The 12,104-nt window shown below is 49.3% G+C and overlaps 1 protein-coding gene across 1 annotated transcript; it reads right to left on the bottom strand.

Moving 5' to 3' along the window:
* Window positions 1-3,284: 3,284 nt before the first annotated feature.
* LOC147351623 (keratin, type I cuticular Ha2-like) lies at window positions 3,285-10,993 on the bottom strand. The gene is made up of 7 exons (XM_086361021.1): window positions 10,766-10,993; window positions 10,122-10,204; window positions 9,781-9,937; window positions 8,101-8,262; window positions 7,895-8,020; window positions 6,079-6,310; window positions 3,285-3,406 (listed from the first exon to the last, which is right to left on the bottom strand). Exons 1-7 carry the CDS (start codon window positions 10,991-10,993, stop codon window positions 3,285-3,287), a joined length of 1,110 nt encoding a protein of 369 aa, XP_086217147.1.
* Between the last annotated feature and the right edge of the window lie 1,111 nt (window positions 10,994-12,104).

Genomic DNA, 12,104 nt, shown 5'->3' with positions numbered 1-12,104 from the left:
GCATACAGAGCTTAGAGATACCTGCTAGGCTTGGCGGCGAAACCCTTGGCTCCAGTTTCCGCCTTTTGGTTGTGTATCTGTGAGCACATCTTTCCATTCCCCTAGGCCTTAGACTCCCTGTCTGTACATGGGAGAGATTGGACCAGCTCATCTGTAAGGCTCTTTGTGATTCTGACAGTTCAGGACTGTGGCATCCAGTAGAACTTTCTACAATAGTGGAAATATTCTATTTTCTGCACTGTGGTACCACCAGCCACATATAGGTACTGGGCACTTGAAATGTAGCTAGTACAACTGAGGAACTGAATTTTTCCATTTTATTTCATTAAAACTTAAATAGCCACATGGAGGTAGTGGCTACAGTATTGGACAGCAAAGACCCAGGATTCTAGAACTGAAGAAGATTTGGTTCTGTCCAGTCTGTTGTGTTTATCAAGCTAAGCACATTCTAGACAAATTTTGCACAGCAACAGAAAGTAAAAGGGCCTCCCTGGTGATAGCAATGGTAAAGAACCCACTTGCCAAGGCAAGAGATGTAAGAGATGTGGGTTCAATCCCTGGGTCAGGAAGAGCCCCTGGAGGAGGGCATGGCAACCCACTCCAGTATTCTTGCCTGGAGAATCCCATGGACAGAGGAGACCAGCAGGCTATAGTCCGTGGGGTAGCAAAGAGTCGGACATGACTGGAACGATTCAGCACGCACACATGGAAAGTCAGAAGGAAGTCTTGTTTGCACTCAGTTATTGGAGCATCCAATTAGGTAGAAGCCCCTGTCCCTTGACATTGCAGCTCACTGAAGTTACTCCAACCAGTAACCACAGCTGGCTAAGCAGTGTGTTTGTGTCTCCTGCCAGGCTTATGACCCAGTCTGCCAGGCATGCATGCAGGATCATGTCCAGAGAGTCCCAGACAGCTTCAGGATCCAATCCATTTCTCATCACTTCTTGGCAAGTCTTGAGGGCAGATCCTTAATAGAACTATCACCTCAGCTCATTAAAGAAGGACTATGTATTTGGAGGATGAGGTTCAGAAAGGTATTCAAGATTCCAGCTCTCTCCTCTTCTTCCACGGCCAATCTGTTGCCTACTTGGCTCCTTCACTGAGTTGCTCAGATTGACCCTTCATTTTTCCATTCCCACTGTCCTTTCCTTAGTCAAGACCCTGTTAGTTTCTTCCACTCACTTTTCTCTGCCTCTCAGCCACCCTCATTATATTCCTTGGTGGAACTTTCTAAAATATCACTCCATTCATGTCATCCTGGGGCCCAAATCCTGCAGCCCTCCCACTGCCTTCAGAATAGAGTCCAGGCTCTTCGGAGGGTACCTGAGGCCTCCCAAGGGCTGATGCCTTCCTACTATTTGAACTTTATTCCCACCAGTCTTTCCCATGAGCCTGCTGCTTCAGTCAACAGGTCCATTCAAAGCCTCCTGGGCCTAATTCCTGTTTTCCTACAGACCCCAAATACCTATTCCTGTCCTTTGCTCTGTAGACATCCTAGTCAACTTTCCAGGCCCATCTCAAATACCACAGGCTACATGAAGCTCTTCTGCTCTCCCTCAAGCTAGTACCTCTCCCAATCTTTGTCTTTCTAGGTAGGAATTTGGGGGTGTAGCAAGTGGCTAGAATAAGGCTGCAGTGGAGCTGGGTTCAAATCTTTGTCCGTGCCTATAACCTGGGGCAACTGACTAAACCACTCTCTGAGCCTCAGTTTTTCATCTGTAAAATGAACATGATGGCTGACGCCTACCTTACAGAGTGTTTGTGAAAACTGCATAAATCAGTTCACGCAAGGTACTCAACACAATACCAGGTGCACTGTGCGTGCACGCATGTATGTGTGCATACTCAGTCACGTCCAACTCTTTGTGACCCCACAGACTAACCAGCCAGGCTCCTCTGTCCATGGGATTTTTCAGGTAAGAGTATTAGAATGGGTTGCCATTTCCTACTCCAGGGGATCTTCCTGACTCAGGGATCAAACCCACATCTCCTGCAACTCCTGCGTTGGCAGGTGAATTCTTTACCACTGGCAGGAGGAGAAGGGGACGACAGAGGATGAGAGGGTTGGATGGCATCACCGACTCAATGGACATGAGTTTGAGTAAGCTCCAGGAGTTGGTGATGGACAGGGAAGCCTGGCATGCTGCAGTCCCTGGGGTCACAAAGAGTCGGACAGACTGAGTGACTGAACTGAATTCAACTGAACTGAGCCACCAGCGAAGCCCATCAGGGGCAATATAAGTGTTCAATAACTGGTAGTATAGTTATTTTTTTTTTTTTTTGGTTCGTTGTGAAAGGAGTGTGGCCTTACACACACTGGTAAGCTCTCTCTAATTATATGTGTCTGGACTGTGAAAATTGCTTTGCTTGCATTTTTTTTATCCCCTGCTCTCAGCTGTGTTTGTGATTAGTGGGGACAGAGAATATGAATTGCTTGAGTATCTCTGGGACCTGAAAGTCTATATTTGAGTCCTGGGTGCACAACTTACAAGCTGTGTGACCTTGGGCAAGTTTCTTAATCTCTCTGGCCTCAATAATGCTACATTTTTCACAGACTGTTTCAAGGGTTAAATGAAGTATTAACAAGGTTCTGGAGGACTACCACAGTGGGTTTGTCAGCCCCTAATATGGAACCTGCATAAAGGTTTTTTGAATGAATGAATGGTCCCATTGTACCAGGTATAATGAGATTTGGGGGTGGGGTTATCAGATAGTCAATTAACAGTAGTCTGGCATAGGATTCTGGCATCATCACCACCCCCTTCTCTTTATTCTTTTATTACTTGGCTCTGGATGGATGGCCTGGTTTTAACTGGTTTGTGGCATGCAGGTCTTTTTAGTAAATGCTGCTCAAGTCCCTGTAGAAGCAGAAAGGGCATAAAAATTAAAAAAAAAAAAATTGGCCACATTCTTCTGGAGCCCAACTGAGCAGAATTGGCTGGTGGATACAGCAGCATACGTGACAAGGAGAGGGAGACAGGTGTGCAGGTCACTGGGTGAGGCTTTATTTACTAGTTAACTAAGAACAGTGCTCCAAAGTGCAGCACGGACCGCCAGAAACACCCATGAAGAGAGCCATTAACCCATAGAAATAAGAGCAGCCATTTCTAAGAGGCGGGAGCTAGAGCGCCCCCTGCAGTATCAGAGCGCAGTTGCTGACGGCTCACTTCTGGTACTGCTAGTGGCCTTCCTTGCCCCCCAGGGGTTGGCCCTGCTCTTTTGGTGGCCGCTGAACTGCAGTCAGGCGCAGCCTCAGGAAGCACCAGCCACCCAGTTGGCATCCCTCAGGATCCAGCATCGCTGAGGGATTTCAGTGGCAGCTCAGGTGGCAGGGCACACAAGGCACACAGACAGTGCGGGGCACGCAGAGGGTCCGGGGCACACTGGGGGCGGGCGCACAAGGAGGCTGGGAGGGAGTGGAGCATGGGTTACCCGGCAACCTGAGGAAGAAAGGCATGTGGGAAGGTTTAGAAAGAAGCCCAGCTCGGCAACAAGTCCTGTCAATTCTGCATCCCCCACTCGCACCTTTGTGCCTTCCAACGGCTCCCAGTGGCCACCATCTCCACTGTTTTCCCTATCTTACTTCATTGTCTTCACCTATGTGAACCCAACAGCTTCTTAACTGGTCTCCCCAACCCCACACTCACCCCTCCTAACCATCCAAGCATCCTCAGTTTCTTAGCCAGAGTGATCTTCTAGCATGCCCCTCCCCTGACCAAGGAGAGTGGGGAGACAGAGGTTGAGATGGTTAGATAGCATCACTGACTCAGTGGACATGCGTTTGAGCAAACTCTGAGAGACAGTGGAGGACAAGAAAACCCAGCATGTTTCAGTTCAAGGGATATCAAACAAGTCTTAGCGACTGCACAACGATCTCTGTCCAAAACCTTAGTGGCTCCCCCTTGTGCCAGGAGGAAGAGCAGCCTCCTTCAACTCAACTGCCACAGCCTCCCTGAAGCCTCCCCTGATTTCTGACAAACCTCCCCAGGGCACCATGTCCCTCCTTCCGGAGATTTCTGTCATTGTTCTACTCTGGTCTGTCTCCCCACTAGCCAGAGAGATCAGCAGTCCCTGTGCCCACCCTGCATACCTGGCCTAGAGCTGGCACTTGATAAGAATATTTAGAATAAGATGAATTCATCAATTGCTAGAGAAGGAATACAAAAGGATGATCTCAGAGACTGACAGGTGTGGGTTCAAAACCAGCAACAACACACTGGACATAGGATGGAAGCAAATAGCCCAGAGACTGGATAGGCAGCCTAAGGACCACATCCAGCATGAAGTGTGTTCCATTTGGCCTGGATTTTTTTTTTTAATTTAATTTGAAAGCACTGGGTTGTTTTTTAATTTGTTGAAAATATTTAAAAATCATGAGGACTTAACATTTAAAAGAGAAGCAGCTTCCCTTGAATAATGGGAAGATCCAACAATACTGAATCTTCATCTCACGTGGTAGAAATGGCCCTGAGGGGGCAGCACTATCCTCATTGGACAGGATAGAGCTCCCTGGTTCTCCACCATCCCTCAGTGACCCACATCACTCTGGTATGTTCTTGGCCTAGTCCTTGAAAAAGATTTGACTCTGCAACTCTTTGCTCTGGAGGACAGGATTATAAATGATAGAAAAGCAGGGCTGAATGTCTACCTACAGTCATCAGCCCACCTGGTATCTAAGGCCCAGAGATATCCTGCATCCAGACAGCCACCAACCCTCCCAGTTCTACCTGTACCACAGCTGGGAGTGGATGGCTCCACTGCCTGGATTCAGACCCTCCCCATTTCTTATTACCTCCCCCCCATTTCTTATTGGAGAAGGCAATGGCACCCCACTCCAGTACTATTGCCTGAAAAATCCCATGGACAGAGGAGCCTGGTAGGCTGCAGTCCATGGGGTCTCGAAGAGTCGGACACGACTGAGCGACTTCCCTTTCACTTTTCACTTTCATGCATTGGAGAAGGAAATGGCAACCCACTCCAGTGTTCTTGCCTGGAGAATCCCAGGGACGGGCGAGCCTGGTGGGCTGCCGTCTATGGGGTCACACAGAGTCAGACACTACTGAAGTGACTTAGCAGCAGCAGACCATACCCAAGGCCTCCTGAATGGCTCCCCGCCTGCTCCTCCTCCTTCTTTCCACTCAGTCCTTTCTGCTGCCATCTTCTTGAAAAGTAGCATTGAGCTCTCATTGGCTTGATCATTTTCTGAGCATTCACTATACCAAGTACCAGGTACAGGGAATGAAAATATCTTCTCTTGGGCTTCCCTGGTGACTCAATAGTAAAGAATCCACTGCCAATGCAGGAGACATGGGTTCTATCCATGACTGGGGAAGACCCCACATGCCACAGGGCAGCCACAACTGTGAGCCACAACTACTGAGCCTGTGCTCTAGAGTCTGGGAACCACAAAAAGAGAAGCCACTGCAATGAGAAGCCATGCACTCTGCAACTAGAGAGTCAGCCCCGCTCGCCACAGAGAAAAGCCTCCACAGCATCAAAGACCCAGCACAGTCAAAAATAAATAAATAAAAATAAGCATTAAAAAATAAGTATTTTTTTTCTTGTCTTTGAGTTCAAGGGAGTTAGTCAGTTAAGCAAATTTTATCATTTCCTCCTCAAAAAAGTAAGGCCTCCCAATGGTCTATTAAATAAAATCCTCCCTCCCCAGCATGGACCTTAGTGGTTCTCCATTGAATGAGGCCCAGTTGACCTTTCCTGTCCTCCCTCCCTCCACAGCTTATCACATGAAGTTACATCATCCTCCCAAGTGTCAAAGACATCCCCCCACACACACCCGTATGATCTCCAGTGGCCCGTCTGTCTCCCTGGAGATGGAAATGACCTGAGAATAGATGCTCTGTCATCATCCATCTCAGTTCCCCTGTGCCACCTGGCACATGTGGACACTTGGAAGGAGTTTGTCAGCTTGGAGCAGAATGGTCCCAATGGGCCAGGGGTGGGATGGCACCATGAATACCTGCCTGACGTCTTCGGATCATGCCAGCTTCCTAATCACTTCTTAATCATGGCTCTATATTATGGGCAATTACTTCCTATAATCTCTCCCAAACCTCACACATGCCACGTACTTGCAGTCCTCACTGTCCAGCAGCCCCCGGTACGTGTTGATCTCCACCTCCAGCCGGGCCCTCACATCCAGCAGCACCCGGTACTCCTGGTTCTGCCGCTCCAGGTCACAGCGGATCTCAGCCAGTTGGGACTCTACGTTGGTGACCAGGCCCTGCATCTGGGCCAACTGGGAGCCGTAGCGGGCCTCCGTCTCTGTCAGGGTGTTCTCCAGGGAGTCTCTCTAAGGCAAAGGGAAAGAAAATAACTAATAAGAATGGGCCTATTTTCCATGGCCTGGCTCAGAAAGAACCAAGAAGCAGTCACTGTGAAAGAGACAGTATGGAAGTTTCTCACAAAACTAAAAAGAGAACTACCATATGACCCAGCAGTTTCACTCCTGGGTATATATCTGAAGAAAACAAAAACACTAATTCAGAAAGATACATGGACTCCAATGTTTACAGCAGAATTACATACAATAGCCGAGACATAGAAGTAACCTAAGTGTCCATCAACAGATGAATGGATAGAAAAGATGTGGTCCATATATACAATGGAATACTACTCACCTATAAAAAGATAATAAAATAATGCCATCTGGAGCACCATAGATGGACCTGAAGAGCATTAGGCTAAGTCGTATGTCAGATACTGTATGATATCACTTATGCATACATGCGAAGCCACTTCAGTCTTGTCTGACCCCTTGTGACCCCATGGACTATAGCCCTGCAGGCTCCTCTGTCCATGGGATTCTCCAGGCAAGAATACTGGAGTGGGTTGCCATGCCCTCCTCTAGGGGATCTTCCCAACCCAGGGATCCAAACCACATCTCTTATGTCTCCTGCATTGGCGGGGAGGTTCTTTACCCCTAGTGCCACCTGGGAAGCCCATATCACTTATATGTGGAATCTGAAAAATACAATAAGCTAGTGAATAAAACAAAAACAAAGAGGAATCACAGATATAGACAGCAAACTAGTGGTTACCAATGGGGAGAGGAAAAGAGTGAGGGGCAATACAAGGGTAGGGGAAAAAAAGATTATTATAGGATTATATGAAATCATGTGTGTGAAACTATTGAAAATTGAAAAGCACTATAGAATTTAAAGAAACTTCCATTCAATTAAAAAAAAAAAAAAGAGAGAGAGCCAGGGAGAACCTAGGCAGGGATGTTCTGCAGAACTGAGGACACTGAAGCCCAGAAAGGTCAAGGGACTTGTTCAAGGTTAAACAACTAGAGACAGACCAGGATTTGAACCCACGTTCATGTGACCCTAAATTCCATATTCCTTCTTCAACCTTAGGCTTCAGGCCTTAGATCTGAGGTTCACCAGGCTCCTTCCCTACAAGCGTCACTGAAATCAGTGGTCTTCAACCCTGGCTGCACGTTAGAGTCACATGGGAGCCTCTAAAAAGCACCCAGGCCCAGGCCCCACCTCCAGAAACTCTGATTAAATTTATCTGGGGAGGAACTTGGGCAGGGAGCACTTTTAAAGCTCTACAGGTAAGGGCGAAAAGCATGGGTTTGGAAGAGCAGGCTAAGCAGAGATCAAGCCTTCTTGGGGAGAGTAGTTGACAGTGGTCACTTAGCCCACATCAGATTTGAACCATGGCCCATTTATCTCTGAGCTGGGTCTTGGGAGAAACATTCCTCCAGGAGAGGTCAGCTGGGCAAGCAGCAGTGGCGGCTGAATCTGGACTTCCTCCCCATCCTCCCCTCCTCCTCCTCCTGCTGCCCCTCCTCCTTCCTGGAAGCCTGCACCCACTCTCCATGCTGCCTGGCATCCAGAGCTGGGGGAGAGGAGCCCATCAGCACACTTACCAGGCTGTGCTGGGTCTGCAGCTCGATCTCCAGTGTGTTGACCATTCGTTTCAAATCAATGATATCTGACTGGTAGCTCTGAAGCTGCTCGGAGCTCGTGACCACTTGCTGGTTAAGCTCTTCCATCTGCAATGGGGGAGACAGGAGAAGTCTGGGAGTGCCTCTCGGGGACCCTGGGGAAGCCAGCCCCCCTGCGAGAGACCCACCTGCTTGTTGAACCATTCCTCCACATCCCTGCGATTGGTCTCCACCAGAGCCTCATACCGACATCGCATCTCTTCCAGCACCTTGTTCAAGTCCACTGGGGACACAGCATCAACCTCAATGTTAAGGCGGTCCCCAAGCTGGCATCGGAGAGCACCAACTTCCTGAAAAGATGCAAGAGCACCGGGCAAATATGAAGTCACGTGATCCTGGCACACCTACCCAGGGAGATATGAGAAGATGAAGCAAAGGATGCTAAAAATCTCCACGTTAGAGGGGCCCTGTGAGGACTGCGGCCACTCTGAAGCATCCCAAGGGTCTTTCAGCTCCACCTGGACCTCTCTTTGATGGAAGAGGCTTCCTGTTGCTTTGGCAGAAGCTGAGAGCAGCATCAGGGGTTGCCTGATCCATTTGGACTAAAATGGGACAGCTGTGCCCTGTCTCCCCTGCCACCATCCCAGCCTGCATTTGTCTGGGAAGGAGAGCAGCGGGAGCCTGGCTTTACTTGGTTCAAGGCCCCAGTTACAGCAGGCACCTCCAGGGCTTGGCAGCCAAGGAGAGAAAGTTGTCACTGAGGCTGCCAAGACTCGGTGATAGCTCCTCATTAGCGGCCTCTTGGGGCAGCTCCCAGTTCTCTGATTTAGATGGGATGAGTCAGGTGCCTTCAGGCATTTGGCGAGTATGTGGTAACTGATGGTTACTTTTCACTTCAGCCTAGGAAACCCAGCCAGGATTCAGACACTTGTGCTTTTGCATCCCAAGTCAAGAGGTTGAGTGTCAACCCAGGGAACAAGGGAAGAAAACACCAGAGCTCAGGTAAGCTTCACAGCACACAGGTGCCCAGGGCAGAGGGGTTTCATACCAAGGACCTACAGTAGATGAGGAAGAGTCAGAAAGCAGAGGGTCGACCCATGCCTTTTGGATGAAGTATATTATGTATAAACACATGAAAGGAAGAACAAGGATGGGGAGAGAAAGCAGAAGAAAACCACTGCCTCTCCCTTAGAAGAGGCGGGGGCCACCTCACAGTCCAGCCTAGCAGAGATAGACAGCCATTTCATGTCAATTCTGGAAAATAACCCCTCCTCATCCCTACTGGGCCACTCTACTGCCGGTATGTAGTTCTTGTGAGAAAAGCCACCACAAGTACTTGGCAATCACAGAAGTCCAAGAAATGCAGAAGGGAAGGTTGTTAGCATTTCTTAGCACCAACCAAGAGACAGGTGTTTGAGAACCTGTGCGTGCGTTCGAAGTCACTTCAATCATGTCCGACTCTTTGCAATGCTATGAATGCAGCGCACCAGGCTTCTCTGTCCACAGAACTCTCCAGGCAAGAATACTGGAGTGGTTTGCCAAGTACTCCTCCAGGGGATCTTCCCGACGCAGGGATCAAACCTGCGTCTCCTGGGTCTCCTGCATTGGCAGGCTGGTTCTTTACCACTAGCGTTACCTGGGAAGCCCTTAAGACCTGTAACCTCACAGAATTCTCGCAGCAGCCTTGTTGATAGAGCCAGCCCCATTTTACAGATGAGGACACTCAGAAAGTTTTAATAAATTGGGCAAAGTCACAGATACAATCTGTGGCCAGCCTGGGAATTTCAACCCATGTCTAGCCAACCCCAAACCCCAGGTTCTCCCCACTGGGCTCCCCAGGGCCACCTTGGTTGGACTTCAGGCCTCACCTCCTCATGGTTCTTCTTGAGACACATCAGCTCCTCCTTCAGAGACTCCACCTGCATCTCCAGGTCAGCCTTGCACAGGGTCAGCTCGTCCAGGATCCGGCGCAGGCCGTTGGTGTCGGCCTCCACCAGCTGCCGCAAGCCCAGCTCCATCTCATACCTGTGTAAGAACACGGTCAGCCACTGAGGGCTGAAACTGAATACCAGACCCAGGGATGACCTGGAGCCGCTGGCACTTTTCCAACTGTCTGTGAAAATAACAGAATGCTGTCCCCAAGCACATGCCAGGAGAGAGGGCTCTCCCTCTACCCCACACCCAACCCCATCCCCTGGGCCAAACTCACTTGCTCCTAAAGTCATCTGCAGCCAGCTTGGTGTTGTCAATTTGCACGACTATCCTGGCATTCTCTGCCTTTGAGTACAGAATCTGGGGCCACAGCACACAGAAGGGATCGATCCAGGACAAGAAGAAGCAAAAAGAACCCAAGTGAGTCCTGCAGCCAACCCTGCCAAAACCCCTGGGACTCTGGGGGATAGTCATGGAATCTGAATGCCTTGCTTTGCAGGCAATGAGCAACAAGGAAGGACAGACTTTATTAGACATGACATAAGGGTCCTTAACAAGCCTTCACGTTTACTGAAAATTCACAACACATCAAGGGCTATGCTAAGCACTTTACCTGTATTTGCCCATAGAATCTTCTAGACATAAGGACCCTTATTATTCCCATTTTCCAGATGAGGAACCCGAGGCCCAGGGAAGGGACCTCCTAGAGTCAGGTAATGAAGCAATGACAGAACTGAGACTAGATCCCAAGCCTCTTTCCACATGAAGGACTCTGGCTGAGCACTCGAACTATGAGAAAATGCTGCGCCCTAGGGAGGTTTCTTTTCCTTGAACATAGCTAAAGAAATGAATGAGATTCAAATCTGGATCTCAGCTCTTTGGGTCGCCCTCCCAGCGAGTCTGTTCACCACTTGCCCTTACCTTCTGCTGGAGCTCCTCAATGATCTGGAAATAACGAAAGTAGTTAGGACCCACAGTGGGCTCTTGAAACTCACAGGCCTCTTGGAGTTGTCTCTCCAGCTCCACATTCTCCCGCTCCAGCTGCCTCACCCTCTCCAGGTAGGCAGCCAGGCGGTTGTTCAGTAACTGCAGGGTCTCCCTCTCATTGCTACTGAAGACACTTTCATAGAACAAACTGTTGGAACCCATGGAGCTGAAGATGCTGCTGGTTGGGTGGTAGGTGGTGGACACAGACAGAGAAGGTACACACGTCCCAGGCTGGCAGATGTAACCCAGATACCACTCTGGCCGGCAGCTCACGCAGCTAGAGCCAACAGAGGAGGACCAGGGTCAGCTCTTGATGGAGGCTGGGGAGCAGTCAGGTGGCTTGTCAGAAAGGCTGCAGCTACCTGAATTGTAATGTGGTCTGCCAACTGCATTCTGCTCGAGCCTTTTTATACTCATGGAGTGAGGGGCCTTTTGCTACCAAATCATTGTGGAGGGGTGTTGATGTTTTGACTCAATCCCAGAGGAAGCCACTAATTAATTTGTAATTTGGTTTCCAATAAGGGGTTCCTTTCCTCATAAAAGAGGCCAAGCTTGTCATTTGGCTAACGCGGGACTCTGGTCTTCTATCATTGATCAGGGGAGAGAGCTCCAGGATATATCTTCAAAGGACCAACTCCAGGCCCCGGCCCTCATTTCCAGTCCAGGGCTGCCAGGCCTGACCCTGGGCTGCCAATGACCTTGTCCCCTACGCCCCTGCCTTCTCCAGCCCAGAGACAGGCCACAGTTCTGGGGCAGAGGCTTTTAATGAGAGCATCCTTTGTGAGAAGAGGAAGCCTGGCCCCTTAAGGAGGAAATGTGTGGGTGACAGAAGCTGCATGGATCCTGGCAATGGTATAAATCCAGAGAGGAAGGAAAAACAGCCTCTGAGTCTCATTCATGAGCATCATCTTCCTCCCAAGGGAAGAAAAAAATTAGAGGAGAGAACAAACTCAGCACAGGGACATCATTTCAGCTGGACACTACTGAGGAAGAAAGAGGTGAGAACTGTACTCTTGGGAAAGGAGGTCAATGTCATGAGTACCTCTGTGAGCAGAAGCTCAATTTAGACCTTCTCTGGATCCTCCCCTTTGTTTCTCACTGCTCCACATACAGAGAGTTCGATTACTGTTTGTTGAAGAGGCTGAAACAGGTTCTGCTCTCACTTTCTGCAAAAGCTGGACAGGCAGTGGGGTGGTTTACTTTGGGACCTCAGAGACCAGAGGCAGAGTGAATCAGCTTTCTCAGGAAATGACACTGCAGCACTGGGATGAGT

This window comes from Bos grunniens, chromosome 19, assembly GCF_055505025.1.
Source record: "Bos grunniens cultivar Pamir isolate PY7600 chromosome 19, Bosgru_T2T1.0, whole genome shotgun sequence".
Taxonomy (NCBI): Eukaryota; Metazoa; Chordata; class Mammalia; order Artiodactyla; family Bovidae; genus Bos; species Bos grunniens.
The sequence above is the reverse complement of the archived record's forward strand: the minus strand, read 5'-3'. Positions and strand labels throughout refer to the sequence as shown.